Source organism: Brachyhypopomus gauderio, chromosome 15, assembly GCF_052324685.1.
Source record: "Brachyhypopomus gauderio isolate BG-103 chromosome 15, BGAUD_0.2, whole genome shotgun sequence".
Classification (NCBI taxonomy): Eukaryota; Metazoa; Chordata; class Actinopteri; order Gymnotiformes; family Hypopomidae; genus Brachyhypopomus; species Brachyhypopomus gauderio.
The window spans coordinates 13,366,239-13,385,176 of NC_135225.1; the positions used below are offsets into that span (position 1 = coordinate 13,366,239).

Genomic DNA, 18,938 nt, shown 5'->3' on the forward strand with positions numbered 1-18,938 from the left:
AAAATTGGGAACAAAACATTATCGATATGTTTGTTACATCTTAGTGATAACACAATAACACAGTAGTAATATTTTAATGTCTGCTTCATCTACTAGAAGAGAAGAAAATAACACACACAACCAGAAGTACATATATGGACATGGATAGACGCAACAACAAACACACGGACATGCCTGGGGAGAGGAGTCAGGGGCTGTACCGTGACAGACCCCCCCCCAAATGCACCAGAGGCAGCTCCTCCTGGAGTGCCCAGATGCAGCTTCACAGCTCCGTACTCGCAATGAAGGGCGGGACCGGAATGTTTTTATCACATACAGAAATATAATTGCAATCATATTATGAGTAACAAAAGCTTTTATTGACAGTTAGAATGAGTTAATGCAGCAAGTCAATATTTGCAGTGTTGACCCTTCTTCTTCAGGACCTCTGCAATTCTCCTTGGCATGCTCTCAATCAACTTCTGGACCAAATCCTGACTGATAGCAGTCCATTCTTGCACAATTATAGCTAATCCCAACCTTTTCTTTACTAGTTGAAAAAGGTGCCGCGCTCCGACTGATGGTTTAAAGTTTATTACAGGTTGTTTTCTGTCTTACACTTCCAAGACCACCGTGAACACTGAAATAAAATACAATATACGTCAACGAAAACATCATGTTCCGGTCTATGAATTATTTAACGAATTATTACATAAAACGCTAATGTTCTTCAACCTAATTTACACACACATACAGACAAGAATATTTTACTCAATTGATCATACCGTGTGCACCTCCAACCAGAAGGTTAGGCATAGCTAGAAGTCAATTTTCTTCCAAGCTCTTTGTCCTTTTGTAAGCCGCTTGCACACACCGACTAACTTTTTGCGAAACTTACATCCCTTCCCCCCAAGTGCATCACGTGACCAACTGATGACCTCACTGCTGACATGGTTAGGTGTTATTAACTAAACAATTCTTACACAATTCTTGTACACATAATAATCAAAATATACAAATATGAATAGATATTAAAAGAAAATGAATAAATTTACACAAACAAAATGCTTATATTACTGCATTCGTTACAACAATCAATGCTTGCATTTTGTCAGAATGTGCAGGTTTGTGTTTGTCCACCCATCTCTTAATGCAGTGGTGCTTAATGCAGTGGTGTAGGCACCCCGCCTACACCCCCCCCCCCCCCCCATTGACTAGGGATGTGTTGAAAACTTACAAAAACAATAGGTTCACAACTTTGGTCAAACATGAAAAAAATAAACTGCAAGAAACCTTTTAAATGGTTCAAGAATTCTAAATTTAATTTAAAATAAATAAGGAGATGAAATAAGAGAAACAGCAATACATATGCGGCTAGTTTGCAAGCGCAGACATCACGCAGAGCACAAAGCATGTAACGGCCAGAAATATGTGTACTGTCTCTTTAAGGGAGCGAGTTGAGCGCACGTATGGAATATTGTTTTTTTAGCTTTCTGCCGTAGACCGAGTCAGACCACTGCTCTTTAATTTATTTCTGTAAGTAACGCATTAAATGAGCTTTGGACAACTCACCAGTTCATGTATGAACAGTGAAGTATTGCTGGAGCCCAGGTTTATTTTGGCCAACCAGCAAATAAACTGACTAAGTGGAATACCACCAGCGCGAGTATTAATGTTAAACTAACTCATGTTGAAATGTTGAAAAGCAAGCAATACAAGCATAGAATTAGACTGAATAGATCTGTTTTTATGGATCGGTCACATTGTCCCCGATACCCGATCTAGAATTTTTTCAGATATTAATATCGGAATCGGTGCATCCCTAATATTGACACATGTGCACGTTTTACTTTCAAGCTCCGCGCCCCCCCTGCAATAGCTCCGCACCCCACCTAGGGGGCGCGCCCCCCACTTTGGCAACCACTGTCTTAATGATTGACCACAAGTTCTCAATGGGATCTGGGGAGTTTCCAGGCCACGGATCCAAAATCTCGATGTTTTGTTCCCTGAGCCATTTATGGCAAGGTGCTCCATCATGCTGGAAAAGGCATTGTTGATCACCAAACTGCTCTTGGATGGTTGGGAGAAGTTGCTCTCGGAGGACATTCTGGTACCATTCTTTATTCATGCTGTTTTTTTATGCAAGACTGTGAGAGAGCCGATTCCCTTGGCTGAGGAGTAACCCTACACATGAATGGTTTCAGGATGCTTTACAGTTGGCATGAGACAAGACTGGTGGTAGCGCTCACCTCGTCTTCTCCGAACAAGCTGTTTTCCAGATGTCCCAAACAATCGGAAAGGGGATTCATCAGAGAAAATTACTTTACCCCAGTCCTCAGCAGTCCACTCCCTGTACCTTTTGCAGAATATCAGTCTGTCCCTGATGTTTTTTTCTGGAGAAAAGTGGCTTCTTTGCTTCCCTCCTTGAGACCAGGCCTTGCTCCAAGAGTCTCCGCCTCACAGTGCGTGCAGATGCACTCACACCTGCCTGCTGCCATTCCTGTGCAAGCTCTGCACTGCTGGTAGCCCGATCCCATTGCTGAAACACTTTTAAGAGACGGTCCTGGCGCTTGCTGGTCTTTCTTGGGTGCCCTGGAGCTTTTTTGACAACAATGGAACCTCTCTCCTTGATGTTCTTGATGACGCGATAGATTGTTGACTGAGATGCAATCTTTCTAGCTGCGATACTCTTCCCTGTTAGGCCATTTTTGTGCAGTGCAATGATGATTGCACGTGTTTCTTTAAAGATAACCATGGTTAACAGAAGAAAAACAATGATGCCAAGCACCAACCTCTTTTTAAAGTGTCCAGTGGTATTATTCTTACTTAATCATGACAGATTGATCTCTGTTTTGCCTTGTTGCTATTGTGGATCAGCAATGTCGCACCATAAGTAATTTTATTTATTTCGAAACATTGTATATGAATGGGGTGTTTTGTTTTTAAAGGTGTGAGTCTGATGTATTTTTTCATTTTACAATCTTATGTTATGGTGAAGCTAATGTCGAAAGACCGTGCGCTACTGTGACCCCAAGAATCAGGCTAACAGTGCAAGTACCTAGTAAGTAGCAAGAAAAAAGATTTATAATTAACAGATACAGATACAGATGAGCTTTATTGTCACATTGTACAAGTACAAAGTGAGATGACATTCCCCGGGACCAGTGTTAAGGCACTGGGAGCCCTGAGTCGGAGAAGCCGCAATAGGACGTTAATTTGCGCGCAGCCCTACATGCCACAGGGTGGGGAGAGAAACATAAAGAGATAACATGTCCTGTCGCAACAGGACAACAGTCTGTGTGCATGCAAAAAATTCCCATAGCACATACAAGCATTGATAACACAGACAGTAAGCAGTGAGAGGCATGATTCATTCAGATGGGGAGGGGGAGCCAGAGGCCTGGCACAGAGTTTTTGTGTCAAAGTTCACGGTGGAAGGCGAGAGCCATCTCTGACAGTCTCTGTGTGGGGGTAGGAGCAGGTAACCAAGATGACAACCTTCTGGGAGAAATTTGTTTGGGCGCCAATGCAGATAAGAAGAATGAAGAATTTAGCAAGGAGCTCGTCCTTGGGAATTTGAGCACACAAACTCCTCTTTAAGGCAGCGGTCTCCCAACAGATCCATCTTCGCACGTAGAGCATTGATTCCATCCGTGATCACCTCCAAGCTTTTACTAACAGTCACAGTCTGTGTTCCAACAGCTCTACCCACCGCATCAGTCATGTTGGGCACTTGACGTGGACGTTCAATGACTGACTCCACTTTATCAATTTTCCGATACACCAGGGCAATGCCTAATCCAATCAGCAGAGCCACAGCGAACAAAGTTCCAAATAAGAACACGTCCTCAACATCTTCCAGGGAGAGAGGCGCAAGACACAAACTACGCCAGGTCCCCCATGAGTCAAACACATATCCAGATGAGAACGTATCGTCCGGGCATGTGGGTTCTCCCGCACCATTGACTCTTCGTGGAAAAAATAGTGTCAATTGCGTTGAGAGACCACCTGATAAAATTCTCGTTGAAGATTCGAAGAGCAACGTCAGGTTACTAAGACAAGACAGAGAATCTAAGCCAAGCAGAGCAGAAGGGAGGGAGTGCTGGAGCAGAGATAAAGTGCGACTGCCTTTCTTGAAAACCGGAAGAAGAACTTCATAGTGAAATAGATATGCACAATTAACGATGATGAGCCTATATTTTATCATTTCTATAAATTTTTTCAATAGATATACCCGCAGAAGGACCATCTGACAGGGATGTTGCCGATTATGAGGAACCGTCTTACTTCCCCACTGTGACGCTCGAAGGAAGGAGGCACGACGAGCGTAGTGCGGTGCAACACAACGTTTAATTACACAAAACAACATTAAGCTCAATGCGCAAGCACTTCCACACGACACTTACACAGGCACGGAACTGTAGACAAAGACGAGCACAAGACATTGTGCGAACGCACATTATATAGGTGATTAACACGTACCCTCCTGATCTCGAGACAAGGCACAGGTGAGACTACAAACACGCTCACAGACGACCCACACCCCCGGAACTACAAACATGGACATAACTGCACGCAGACGACATAACGACACGCCCACAGGGATGGGTCCGGAGCTGTCATCGTGACAGAGCCCGCCACCAGGGGTTCACTACTCCCGGGGCATCCCGCGAAGCTGGAAAGCCCCGAATCTATACCAACGGGCAAGTCCGGAGCCGCTGAACTCACGAGCCCCCGAGAGCCTTCTCCCCCGATGGCGGGAACCGCCGCGAACAGCTCTAAAACATCCTCCCTGGGAAGACAGGGGAAAAAACATTTAAAACGGGCACAAACACACACACCGGCACATGAAACACAAACAGCACAAGAGGGAAAAGGGGATTAGGGAAAAACATTGGGACGGACAAACAGACAGAGCGCTAACAGAGGCGCGACCCCTCCTGGGGTCGCAGGTGGAACAGGCGGCGAAGTCCCTCCGGTCTTCGGGACGGTCTTCCGAGCGCGCGTTGCGCTGCTCGGTGCACCCGCTGACTGAACACCCGGTCCTTTCTTTGGGGACGCCTCGGGTGCTTTTTTGGGCACTACCGGGGGGCTTGCCCTTCGCCGCTTGCTGGCGGCTTTGTGTGGCACTTCCAAGGGCACTCCAGACCCTCACATCGAGCCGCGGACTATGCCACCGCTTGCTCGCACTCCTGGGGACAGCTTCACCTCACCGCCAGACATCTCCATCTCCTCCTCTCCCTCGAAGTCGCCCTGACCCAGCGACATTGGCTCCTCAGAGGCCGGGTAGTGGGAGCAACTCATGTTGCTCTTCTCCGAGGGGGCATGAGGAAACTCCTCCCCTTGAGGACACCCCTTCTCCGAACGCACAGTCACCTCCGAATAGATTGAATCGTGGTCCTCAGCCTCGCTCTCGCTGGTGTGCTCGGAATGGGAGGAGCAAACGGACGGAGGTAAGCTGACGTAATACTGAGGTAATACTGAGGTAATACTCCCACCCACTCCCACCACTATAGGCGCACTGGATTCCTCCTCGGGGTATACCAGGTTCGGAGCGCTGTACTCTTTGGGGTATGCCAGGGTCGGAGCGCAGTGCCTCTTGCTCCACACCCTCTGTGCGGCCAGTCGGAAGCACTTTGCCTCCGCCTCGGATTCGGCCGCCTGGGCTTGACGCAGCAGGTTGGCACAAATGGGGTCCTGCTGCATCCCCTCAACTGGGACATTGCGCGAACGCACATTATATAGGTGATTAACACATACCCTCGTGATCGCGAGACAAGGCACAGGTGAGACTACGAACATGCTCACAGATGACCCACACCCACGGAACTACAAACATGGACATAACTGCACGCAGACGACATAATGACATGCCCACAGGGAGGGGTCCGGAGCTGTCACCGTGACACCCACAGGTAATCAATTATTAGAACGATCAAATAATAGAACAAATTCTGATTTTATGAAAAATCTGAAACTCACATTCTTTTCCCATTGCTTTATCAGTATCGGTATCTGATGAGGAAGATTCCGAAGAAGACAAGCATGCTGATCCCTATGAGGTACTTTTCAGACTCCTATTTAAAACTGTTTCCAGCCTAATTAGGAACCATGAACAAATAAATTCACAAATCCCACTAGAGTGTAGCAGTAACAATTTCATGAAATTCTTTAATGATAAGGGGTAAGTTTTCCGAAAGCGATTGAACTTAGTGATTTACAAACAACTTTAAGAACAACGTGACTTTAAGAACGCCGTTTTTACACTGGTTTCCCAAAACCCTTCTTGTCTTTGAAACTTACGAACGAGTCCCTAAGTAGCACTTACTTGACTCCGCCCCCGCGTTTGCACAGAACAGGGTCTGCCAGTCAAAAACTGAACAACCGATTTACATACATTTCTATATTATTTAGCCACAAAAGTGTCATTATGTAACTAATAATCATGAAATCAAACAAACAAATTTACACAATGTATTTACACAACATGTATGTAAAAAAATTTAAATAGCTCATTGCTGTCCATCGCATGCCAAGCCTACCTATAAATAGGCAATTAACCTATTCTAATAATCTTTAGAAGCAATCAAGCAGCAAGCCTGGCAAACCGACCACGCAAACTAAATTTTTCTGAGGACGAACTAACACAAATGCTGGACGAAATTGAAGAAAACAAGAGCATACTATTATCCAAAGCTCGTGGAAGCTCAACAAATAAAGAAAAAAACAGAAATGGGAAGAAATTGCCCAGAAAATAAATGCCTGCAGTGCATACAAGAGATCTGCAATTGACATACGGAAAAATGGCATGACTTCGCTAGTCATGCAAAAAGAAAGTTAGTGGAACTTGGGAAAGAGAGGGCTAAGACTGGTGGGGGTCAATCATCTACACCAGAAGAGGAAAAATCCCTGGGAATACTGGGCCCAACTGCAACCCAAGGCATGACTGAGGGGATAGATGTATCCTCAAATGAGTTCCTGACTACCCCACCTCACCTGCATCCCCTGTGAAACCTTCTTTTCCCTCCAACAGTCCTGTCCCATCTCCTGGCCCTTCCTCTGCAAAACATATTGAAAGGCCTTCACATGCTCTTGACAATGAATGTAGCAAGGAGTTAATTTCTATTGAAAGCCAAAGGCTCCAGATAGAAAAAGATTGTCTGCAGTTATATGTGTATATTAATTAACGGCCCACCACTAACGGCCCACCACTAATATTAATAGTATGTTGTATTTCGTGAAAACAATCATTTTAATTTACGGTAGTATGTATATTAATGCGCAGTATTGAACTAAGGACGTTGGATCTAATTAATGTGACGCAATTACGCTTTCAAAGGTACATTTAACTGTTCGTGGATTCGTGTTTGTACACACAAGCGTGCATGGTTCGTAGCATTTTTAAAGGGATAATCAGCGGCCTCTATCGTTTTTCAGACAGAACTGCGCGTGAACTTCAGGTTAAGAACAACTTAGCGAGTTACGACAGGGTCAGACCACTCGTAGATTTACGAACGAGTTTAAGTACAACGTGGGTTATGAAGACTTTTGGGAAACTGGCGTAAATTTAAGAACGTTCGTAAGTACGAGGTTACGAAGTACTTAGCGTTAAGAACGTTTTGGGAAACTCACCCAAGATTGATAAAATTTGGGAAAAAAATTGTAGTGCTATCTCAGAGCCTGTCAACATGCCAATGCACCTTGACAGCTGTCTGGTCAACTTTGATGCCCTGTTAGAGTCCTTCTCCCCAATTGGTTGTGAGGAGCTTATTTCATTGGTGGAATCTGCTAATGATGGGCAAAGCAGTTCTTTTAGATGAACTGAATCATTAGAATCAGTTCACTAAAAAGATTCGTTCAAAAGATTTGTTCACCAAATCGTTCAGTGCTTGGCAGGACTCCAACCCATGGTCACCCACCTAATGACGTAATCACGGTAGCTCCGCCCGTGTGCGTGGGTCTCGTGCGCTGTCGCTTCAATTCTCACTGTCATATGAGCTCATACGGAGTGAATCCTGTAACAAAATTCACTGAAGATCTTCTGGCCAACAATACAAACACATACATTTGTGCACATATCTTTTCCTTTATCCTTTGTTACCATTTATCCTTTCCAATTTACCCTGAGATTGAGAATGATAAACCAACCCATATTTGTGTCTCAAACCCAAATTTTGTTCCACAAATTTTAGCTCCTAGGTAGCATCCCATTATCTTAATTTAGTGCACTTAATTTATTATACAATGGTGCAGTATCCAGTAATTTTATCAACATTTTGTAGACCAACTTAGGGTCCTCTGGCCTGGTGGGAAATGCTTCTACCCAACATAAGAATTTATCCACAGTCACTAACAAATACCTTAGTCCCCAAACTGGTATTAACATGTCAGTGTAGTCAGTCTGGATCTCCTCTCCTGGCTCCTATTGCCCAGGAAACTTGCTTAGACCTGGTCTTAAAACACAAGTTATGTGCTTTACAGATATTCACATTTTCAGTCCAGTCTGCTATTAAGTCAGTTAAGTATGGGTGTGACCAGTGACACATGTTCCTTCATTTTTGCTACCCCGTGTGCTTCAGAAAACACTAATTTATCAATTGACTTGGTAAAATCGGTCTCCCGTTAGGTCCTTTCCAAATCTCCCTACCCCATTTACCACCCTTATTTAACCACAACATTTTTCCTGTAGTTTACGTAGCTCTGAATCCTATGGCAGAGGAGACCACTGTCCTCTGCCCTGCAAACCATCTGATGGGCTCCTGTAACATATCCTGCCTCTTTTTAGCATCCACGTCTGCAGCTCAAATCAAAGTTTATTTGTATAGTGCTTTTCACAACACATGTTGTCACAAAGCGCTTTACAGGATTTAAAAGGTTAACAATACTATGGGTCCAGAACCCTAATGAGCAAGCCAAAGGCGACAGTGGCGAGGAAAAACTCCCTATGATGGTGGGGATTAGGAAGAAACCTCGGGAGAACCAAGACTCAAAAGGGAACCCATCCTCCATTGGGCGGCCCGTTAACACACAAATTACACAAAATACAGACAAATACACAAGTCACACACAAATCACACAATCAGACTAATGGCGCATTTCCACTAGGGCCTGCTTGGCGCGGTACGGTTCGATACGGGTCGCTTCGCAACGGAACGGTACGGTCGCGTTGTGTTTCCATTACAATGGTGAACCACCCCAATGTGGGTGGAGTCGCTGTTGGCGCGCGGGTTGTAGTGTCGTGACATCATTTGTATGCGACCACAACACCGGCACAACACCCCTTAACAAATAGCATTATTGTATCTTATTTATCTTTATCTTCATTATTGTATGTGGTTGCTCTAATTATTGATAATAATTTGGTATTACTCAAACAGGCTGAATACACCCTGCATAAAAAGCATCAGTCATACAATCAAATGAAATCAAACTTTATTATGAAATAGATATTTAAAGTACAACATATGTAAATTATAGTTATAGTTTAAAAAAGTGCAAAAAGCAAATATATACGTATAGCTTTATATGAAATAAATATTTATAGTACTACAAGCAACATTTTGTGTGCTTTTACTGGCGTCTGTCTCGCATGGTGTTCACAAGTTCGCCAAGCACCCCGAGGAAAGCCCGGTTGAAGGAAACATTTTCCGCCAACTCCGCTCGCCTCGTCAATGGAAGGGGAATCTTGAACGTAAAAAATAACAAATATTAAACACAAGTATTCCCGTGAAAGCAACAACAATATAGCGTAACTGCACAAAATGTGTAGCACGTCATCGCTGCTATGGCTACAGCTAACTAGCAAGGCTAAGAGCTAGCTATTGTACAGTAGTGACTGTGGTGGTAACATTAACTACAAACACAGCTCTAAATTCCTGCGTTTACAATAGATGCGTTCATATTACGTTCATATTACATCTTTTACGAGCCTAGTAGTAAAACTGTGAAATCACAATACACTCACCATTCTCCGTGGCCTCCAGCACCGACATCGTCGTGTCCAGCACGTTTTCTCTTCCGTTACTGGCTGGCCGGTGACCGTATACGACATCCATTTGCTGGAACCATTTCCAGTCTTTGCGGTTTGCTCCGCTGCGTCCGTTATGGTCCTTCACCGCCCGGTAATCGCGTTAAGCTTTTTTAGCTTGGACCGACCGGCACTGCTGAACGGACCGCTGGTAGCCATGAGTGGCCATTAGCGCGGAAACATCGCTAAAAACCTTTACATTTCTAGTGCCCCCGTCCAGTTCACCCTGGATTTTTTGATCGCTGATTATTAACAGAAAGGTTTGTATCTCGGCGTTTGACCAGGGAACAGACTTCGCTCCTTGGGTTTTAAAAATGGCTGAGGAGTCCATAGCATAGCGGAGGAGTCGCTCTCCTGACGCACCCTGTGACGACACTCCCTGGCCAATCAGTGTCATGCTGTTCCTCCACGTCACAGAACTGTACCGCTTCGGAACGGTTAGAACCTCGAGCGAGTCGGTACGAAAAAAGTACCCAAAGGGGCCGGCTAAACGGGTCCTGGTACTAATGGAAACACTCACAAACCGACCCGTATCGAACCGTACCGCGCCAAGCAGGCCCTAGTGGAAATGCGCCATAAGTAAAGGTAAAAATGAAAGTTCTGGGTTTTGATATTGTCACTGTAAATGTCTGTTGATGAACGCCAGGCTTTCATTCCATGTCGGAGCAGCGATGCTGGTATTGTAGGCTCCGACTGCAATGTTACTCTCCAGGTGAACCTCGGAGAAAAGATACGAGATGTAGTAACTATGTAACAGATTAATCAAAGGCCAAACTAAACAGATGAGTCTTTAATCAAGTTTTAAACATTGAGACTGTGTCTGAGTCCCGAATAGAGGCAGGAAGATTATTCCACAATTGTGGAGCTTTAAAAGAAAAGGCTCTTCCACCTGCTGTTATCTTTTTGATCCTAGGAGCAGTTAATAACCCTGCGTCCTGCGAGCGAAGTGAACGCGCTGGGTTATATTGTTCAATAAGTTCACTAAGATTGTCTGGAGCTAGCCATGCAGCGTTTTATATGTTAATAAAAGTATTTTATAGTCAATACGGAATCTAATTGGCAGCCAGTGTAATGACGATAGTACGGGACTAATGGGCAGTCATGGCCTGGCGGTTAGGGAACTGGTCTTGTGACCGGAGGGTCGTGGGTTCGATTCCCAGACAGGTCATGACTGAGGTGCCCTTGAGCAAGGCACCTAACCCCAACTGCTCCCCGGGCGCCGGGCTAGGGCTGCCCACCGCTCTGGGCACGTGTGATCCACAGCCCCCTAGTAATCACTAGTGTGTGTGTGTGTTCTGACTGCACAGATGGGTTAAAAGCGGAGGACAAATTTCGATTGGGGTGTAAAAATCACAATTGACAAAATATGGCACATTTCATTTCATTTCACATTTCATGGCACATTTCATTTCATTTCATTTCTAATGTGATCAAACTTTTTAGTTTTTGTTAAAACTCGTGCTGCTGCGTTCTGAACCAGCTGGAGTTTGTTTATCGATTTACCAGAGCATCCAGCTAGGAGACTGTTGCAATAATCTAAACGAGAGGATATGAATGCATGGATTAGTTTTTCTGCGTCACTAATATTTAATATGTTTCTAATTTTGGCAATGTTGCGCAAGTGAAAGAACGCTACCCTAGTTATATTATTAATATGTGTATCGAACGAGAGATCTGGGTCTATTGTGACACCCAAGTTCTTTACCTCTGCGCTGGGGTTATAGTACAAGAATGTAGATTCAATGCTACATTATGTATCTTGTCTCTCGCAGTCCTAGACCCAACTATTATTAATTCTGTTTTATCGGGATTTAGTGCTAGAAAGTTACACGCCATCCAATGTTTTATCTCTTCTACACATTTCTCAATCTTACTGTTTGCGCCTAAATCATCGGGTTTTGCCGATAAATATAGCTGAGTGTCGTCTGCGTAGGAATGGAAACTGATGTCATGCTTATGCATAATCTCGCCTAAGGGTAACATGTACAGTGTGAATAGAAGTGGTCCTAGGACTGTCCCTTGTGGGACACCATATTTAACCTGCACAGATTTAGAGGTTTTATTATTAACACTTACACATTGGAAGCGGTCAGTTAAATATGATCTAAACCAGGAGAGTGTGACTCCTTTAATACCTACCGTGTTTTCTAGTCTATCCAGCAAAATGTTGTGGTCTACAGTATCAAAAGCTGCACTAAGATCTAACAGTATAAGGAACGAGACAAGCCCATTATCGGCCGATATTAGTAGATCATTCACTACCCTGAGTAATGCTGTTTCAGTGCTGTGGTTTGGTCTAAATCCTGATTGGAACTTTTCATGGATACTATTTGATTGGAGATAGTGGTTTAACTGATTGGAAACTGCTTTTTCTAAAATTTTAGAGATAAATGGGAGATTAGAAATGGGTCTATAGTTAGCTAGAATCTGCGGATCGAGATTCTGTTTTTTAATCAAGGGTCTAATTACAGCGCATTTTAATTGTTTGGGCATGTAACCTAGGTTAAGGGAGGAGTTAATCATATTAAGTAAGGGCCCTGCAATGGCTGGGAGTAGGTCTTTAAATAGACGGGTTGGAACTGGGTCAAATATACATGATGTAGGCTTAGACGAATTAATCAGTGTTGTGAGCTCTTTTTGCGATATAGGATCGAAGATATTTAGCTCAGTAATATTTTTGGATGCATAGTTACTAATAACTAAACTACTGGGGTTGGATTGGAGGTTAGGCTGCGATGTATTATGACTCTGTAGTCGGATATTATCTATTTTATTATTGAAAAAGTTTAAAAATTCATCGCTAGTGTGTAAGTGCTGTGTTAGAACTAGTGTCGTTGATATTTCTTGTTAGTTTAGATACCATCGCGAAGAGAAATCTAGGGTTATTCTTGTTGTTTTCTATCAGTGTCGAGTAGTATGCGGCTCTAGCTTTTATTAGGGCATGTTTATATTTTACTATGGCGTCTTTCCATGTGATTCTAAACACTTCTAGTGAGGTGGATTTCCATTTTCGCTCCGCTGCTCGAGCTGCCTGTTTTAGAAGACGAGTGTGTTCGTCATACCATGGTGCAAGCTTTTTCTCCCTAATTAATTTTGTTTTAATTGGAGCTACACTGTCTAAGGTATTGCTGAGTGTGGAACAAAACTGTTGTGTTGCCTGTTCCAATTCATTGGGCTGCAGTGGCATAGTGTTCGGTAGCTCTGGCAGTAAGTTTATAAATGTTGCTGCAGTGTCGGATGTGATAGTGCGCGTGGTTTTTGTATGGCGCATCTGATGTACATTGTATAAAGTCATTTCATATATTAGTAAGGAATTATCTGAAATGGCGTCATTTTGGGGGATGACTGCCAAATGTTCTATGTTTAATTCGTAAGTAAGTATTAAGTCTAAGGTGTGTTTGCAGCGGTGGGTAGGCCCTGTCACATTTTGGGCTATACCTACTGAATCTAGTATGGAGTCGAACGCAATTTTCAGTGGGTCTGATTCATTTTCATAATGAATGTTGAAATCACCCACAATTACAAATCTCTCGATGGTTAAGACTAGTTCCGAAAGAAACTCAGCAAATTCCTGAAGAAATTCTGAGTAGGGACCCGGCGGTCGATAGATGGTCACTAATTTAAGCTTTGTTTTATTGCCTATAAGATTATTGCCTATTTCACCTATCAAAACCTGGAATGAGTTAATAGAGGTGGTTGGTTTTACAGTAAAACCTATATCTGTGTCATATATTGTGGCTACTCCACCTCCACGCCCTGTGATACGGGGCTGATGAACATAACTGTATCCAGGAGGAGCTGCTTCATTAAAACCTACATATTCGTCTACTCTAGCCCATGTTTCTGTTAAACAGAGTGCATTTAGTCTGTTATCTGAGATTATTTCGTTTACTATCACAGCTTTTGATGCAAGCGATCTAATGTTTAAAAGTCCTAGCCTTAGCTTAATATTGCTGCTCACTTCATGTTGATTATTTAATTTAATTTTAATTAGATTTTTAAAACATATCGCCCTGTTATTCTTATACCTGCCACGGCTAACAGACACAGTCTCAATGGTTTGGTAGTTAGGTAAGTAAGTTCTACTTAGCTGATTTGCGTGGTTTGTTGTGGCTGGTCAGGCCTGGCGTAGCACGTCCTCGATGTTCCTGGAGAGGACTGCCGAGCCTAGGCGACTGGGGTGAAGTCCATCTCGGCGGTAGAGTGATGGACGTTCTCGGAAACTCTCCCAGTTGTCGATGTAGTCCACGCCGGCGCTGCTACAGGTGTCCCGGAGCCAGCTGTGGAGACAGAAAAGACGGCTAAATAACTCGCACCCTCGCCGGAACGTTGGAAGCGGACCGGAGACAACAAGCCTGGCCGACGTCTTCTTCCGCGCGGTGTCCAGAAGCGATCGGTAGTGCTCCTTCAGGATCTCGCTGCGCCGGGCGAAGGTGTCGACAGCCCCCACGTGAAGGACGACGGTGCCGAAGTCGTCTCGCTGCTTCAGCGCCGAGGGAAGCCGCCTGGCCACGTCCAGGACACGAGCGCCTGGAAAACATGACACAGTTCTTTTAACTCTGTATTAAATTGCCCCCTTTTGATAACTTGAACATTTAATGATAGCAACTCTTACCAATAGTAACAACACCTTTTACATCTTCTTGTCATTTAATAAATTTACCTTCTGAAGTGGTGTAACCTACTCTCTTTGTACAGAGTTCTACATGAACCACTCCTACAACGTACGCCGAGTGTGTACAGATGTTAACTTCCTTGCCTTCCACCCACCTTAGTGCTGCAATAACAGCCAAAAACTCAGCCTTCTGTGCTGATTGTACTACCCAGTTTTACCTGAATGCGCTACCCGGAACTCGCCTGCGTCTCCCTGAGCTTCCATTACCACCACAAATCCTGATTCAACACCACCATCTCGACTCCTGAACCTGCACGCATGTTCTCTACCCCAGGGATTGGTTCCATTTAGCTGCATATGCCACCTCAGTTACACACTCATGTGCCGGACCCTGTAACATACCATGCCATATTAATTCCTTCAAGCGAAAACATTCAGTTTTAAAACACAAAACCTTCTGTAGTGTGAACATTTGTAATTTTACAAAAGCCATGACGCTGTGACTGGTTAGAATATATAATGAATGTCTTGTGACTATGTGTGCTGTTTTATTTATTTAAACAAGTTGATGTAATAAATCAGCACCTTCCTGCCCCCCCCCCCCCCCCCCTTTTTCCTGAAACACAAAGGGGTGTTTCAGAAACATCTAGAGTAATCTGCCTGTGTCTCAAACGCAGCTGGTGGCTGTGAGATGAAGCCAACGTCATGAGGTCCCTCTGACCACAGAGAAGCTGTTATCTGATCTAAAATTAAATTATGGTCAAGATGATCGCAGCATTCTCTCTCCTGGAACCTGCTCAACATATCACATTCGAATAGTTTGACAAATGACATTGTTTTAATAAACCAAGTATTACAAGACTTAGCATAGCTCACACATGGAATATTAGTTATTACCCAATTCTTAGCTATAGTGGCTCTCCTAATCATACCAGTGTAGCTAAGCAGGTGTCAGCCCCACAGGGACCACCACACCCTCAGGCTCCACTAATATGGGAGACATACCTGATCCTGTAGCTCTTCCTCAAATTCCTCCCCAAAATATGGATCCCCTATTGGGTCATAAAACAAAGTAACATGCAATGGGTCGGGCGGCAGGACGCGAGGCTCAGAGTGATCCACAGCTCCCAGGCCATGAAGACAGAGTGGACGCTCCTCGCAGTGCAGGAGTCTGGCTCCAGAATATGTGAACTGTGGGAGGCCATTCCGTGGAGATCACCAGTCCTAGAGGGCTACATAACACAGTAGCTCCTAAGTTTAAAAATGTCTCTTCTGCAGAGGTTATCAGGTGCAGTCTCTGATATGAGGAAGTTGTGGTTAATGGCCTGCTGGCCACATTGCACAGTCATTGGAACAGCTTTATGCAGCTTTGGTCACAGAATCAGCATCAGGTAAAACACAGTTGAATGCTGAATGAGTTGCTCCTTTGTTTCAACCAGAAATGACAACCTTTGAGTACGGGCAGTGAGGGGCAGCATGGGGTCTGCCACAGCTTTGGTTTGGTGCTGGTACATACGGACTTCTGGACCTCCCTTGTCCAACGGCGTTCTGAGGACACTCCCTTGACCAGTAACACTCCTGCCCACAAAGAAACATCCACCTGACATGCCACGACCACAGTTGCCAGGACAACCCTGACCACCGTTCCCCCTTGCCCGACCCCTCCCTCTTAAACTTGAGTTAAATCTCATTGGTGGGTACTCCCACCCCTGTTGCAGATAGAGAACATATTGAGGAGTCTGGGGCGGGCCCCTGTACGCGTACACTGCCTGCGTACACCCTTTTCTAAACCAGTTAAGGTGTGAGCATTGGGACACCCGGATGTATGCTGCTTGGCTCTGATAACTTGTGGGAGTTGACTTATCCAACCATGTGACTTTAGAAATGGCGGATGCTGCATGTACTGGCCATTTAACAGAGGGCCTCACCTAATGCTCCATTATGTCTAGTGAGGGGTACTTCATGTAGCAGGTTAGTTGTGCTTTCTGCATACTGAAAGGCACTTAACTTAAACAGTAACTTAATACAGTAAACACTGTATTCCCTGACAGTGTGGTGAACTCATTAAAGTTATTCTATTTGTAAGCAAAACTGCAAAACAGTTCAAACAGCTTAAAACATTAAAGTTCATACAATGATATTCAAGTTTTAATCTCAATAAGCTCAACATTTTCAAGTGATCACTAAACTCATTGTTTTCATTTAATATTTGCCGAGCGTCTGACACAATGCGCTCCTGCATGCCTATTGGTTAAAATCATCTAATTACCATACTGTGATTTTTGCTACTTAAATATTAGGTTTTAACTGTAAAAACTGGGGGGGGGGGACCAAAACCGGCTTTTGAAAAAGTGGGGGGACGTCCCCCCCGTCCCCCCCCAAAACTACGTCCGTGCATGAACTTAACATTTCTTAGGTAATCGGTTACAGCAAAACTTTTGAGTTTAGTGGACTTGTTGGGTTTTACAGTGCACTTTAACACTAAGAATATGAAGGTCCACCGTGACTATGCAAGGAAGAGAAATTTATATGTAAGGGAGTGTTAACATAACACGGGGCACAGGGAAAACACTGTAGGAACTAAAGCAACTAGCGATACAGAAACAAAACAGAACCTTATTAACTAAACCAGACTGCTAAAAACATGTGTAGCAAGGGAACATGTCAGTAACCTAAACCGAAGACAAAACTGCTAGACAGGCAGATTCAAACACTAATAATGCATGAACATCTATCATACTTTCATTAATGGCCAGACATCAAAACAAACTAAGGACAAGGAGGCTAGATGAACCAGTAAAAATCCAATACCGGCAAAGCTTTTAAACATTTACCTAAACAAACTTATGACCCAACTGGCCAGAGTAACAGAGGGAAAAAACACAAGATCACAAACACAATAACCCACGATCAGAACATATAAAACCAGGAACCCAGACAATAATGAGATATAAACTAGAAACAGCTGAGATGGCAAATGAAGGCAGAACTATACAATGAATGTATGACAGTGCATCAACGTGCTACCACACCTCTAACGTCTCCCAAAGCCAATATCTTATCAAAACTTATCTAGTTTAACTTGCCAAATACATCACCGTTTCACTCTGGCATGTCTACGTCGCTTACTCACTTCGCTTATCCCGGTGTGTGCGCCATCTATAATTATTTCCACCCAGTCCCTATTAATTTGCAGTTAACCCTTACCGCACGACCCGACTTACTTTTATTGTCTATTTCCCTTTTTCTTGGTCCCTTAACTCCCTTCTTGGTCTTTCCTAGTTTAATTCCTTTTAGCAGGATTAGCACGTTTTTTATTTTATTTTATTATTTATTTAGTTATTTATTTATTTATTTAACCTCTGCTCGCCTGCCTGTCTTCTGTGTGCAGTGTGTTCTAATGTTGTTCACCACTTCCTCTATGTCAGTCTCTCCAGAGTGCTCAGACTCACTTCCTCATTGGTCGCAGTTCTCCCCCCCCCCCTGCTTTTTTTGCTCTCATCTTGTCGAATGACTGAATTTGCATGGGGTTTTTTACACTCTTTATTGGGGGTTTTAACTATTTGGAACATGGGTTTTTTACACACTTTATTGGGGTTTTAACTATTTGGACTGTTCTTGTTTCTACATTAACCACTGAATAGATTCCTTTTACTTCTCCCTGAGTTTTGGTGGCACTCTCCTGTGAGGAAGCTGTGGGCATTACCGGGCCTTGTAGCACATTTTTCTGACTGTCTGCTATCTTCCTGGCCTGTTCCCCAATAGCCCAAGCCAACAAACTTATATTTTGCATCGCAATGCTAGTTCTCTTTCACAATTGATTATTTTACGGTTTAACTGCGCTCGCTTCAGTCTTCCTACATTCTCATGTTGCTCTTTCAGTTATTCTAATTTGCAGAGAGACTGTGATGATTTATGGTCAATGATGTCACCTAAAGACACACAATAGTCACCTGCCTGTCTTGGTCACCTCATACTTTTAATGTCTCATAACATTAGTTGTATGAATTACTTTACAAGTCACAGTCATTTGTTCCTATAAAGTTTTCCACTCACATAAACCAACACCATAAACCAACCATTTTACATCAAACTTTTACATACGTTTCACATTTCCTCACCAGTCATTGTTATTGATAAAAAAACTGATACTCGCCTGCAGTCATCTTCAACCTTACTTTAATAGATTGAGGGCTCTGTTGACACCGTAAGGTTTACCACCCTCAATCAATAAAAAATTTAAAAATTGCTATTTAATTTAGCATCGACCAAACACCATTAGTTCATCACAATTTGGTATTATACAAATGTGCAGAA

General features: G+C 43.6%; 1 protein-coding gene across 3 annotated transcripts; it reads right to left on the reverse strand.

Annotated features, from left to right (window-relative positions):
• Positions 1 to 359: 359 nt before the first annotated feature.
• On the reverse strand, positions 360 to 18,010 carry LOC143476227 (uncharacterized). 3 transcript variants are annotated; one of them, XR_013121242.1, is made up of 3 exons: positions 17,846 to 18,010; positions 765 to 14,536; positions 363 to 619 (listed from the first exon to the last, which is right to left on the reverse strand). XR_013121242.1 is itself a non-coding variant. In XM_076974305.1 (2 exons), the coding sequence occupies exon 2, from the start codon at positions 5,779 to 5,781 to the stop codon at positions 5,131 to 5,133; it is 651 nt and encodes a 216-aa protein (XP_076830420.1). In that variant the 5' UTR covers positions 5,782 to 14,536; positions 17,846 to 18,010; the 3' UTR covers positions 360 to 5,130. The 3 variants fall into 3 exon arrangements, 1 of the variants encoding a protein (XP_076830420.1); XR_013121241.1 differs by lacking the exon at positions 363 to 619 and adding an exon at positions 15,627 to 16,199 and having other exon boundaries at positions 8,775 to 14,536; XM_076974305.1 differs by having other exon boundaries at positions 360 to 14,536.
• Between the last annotated feature and the right edge of the window lie 928 nt (positions 18,011 to 18,938).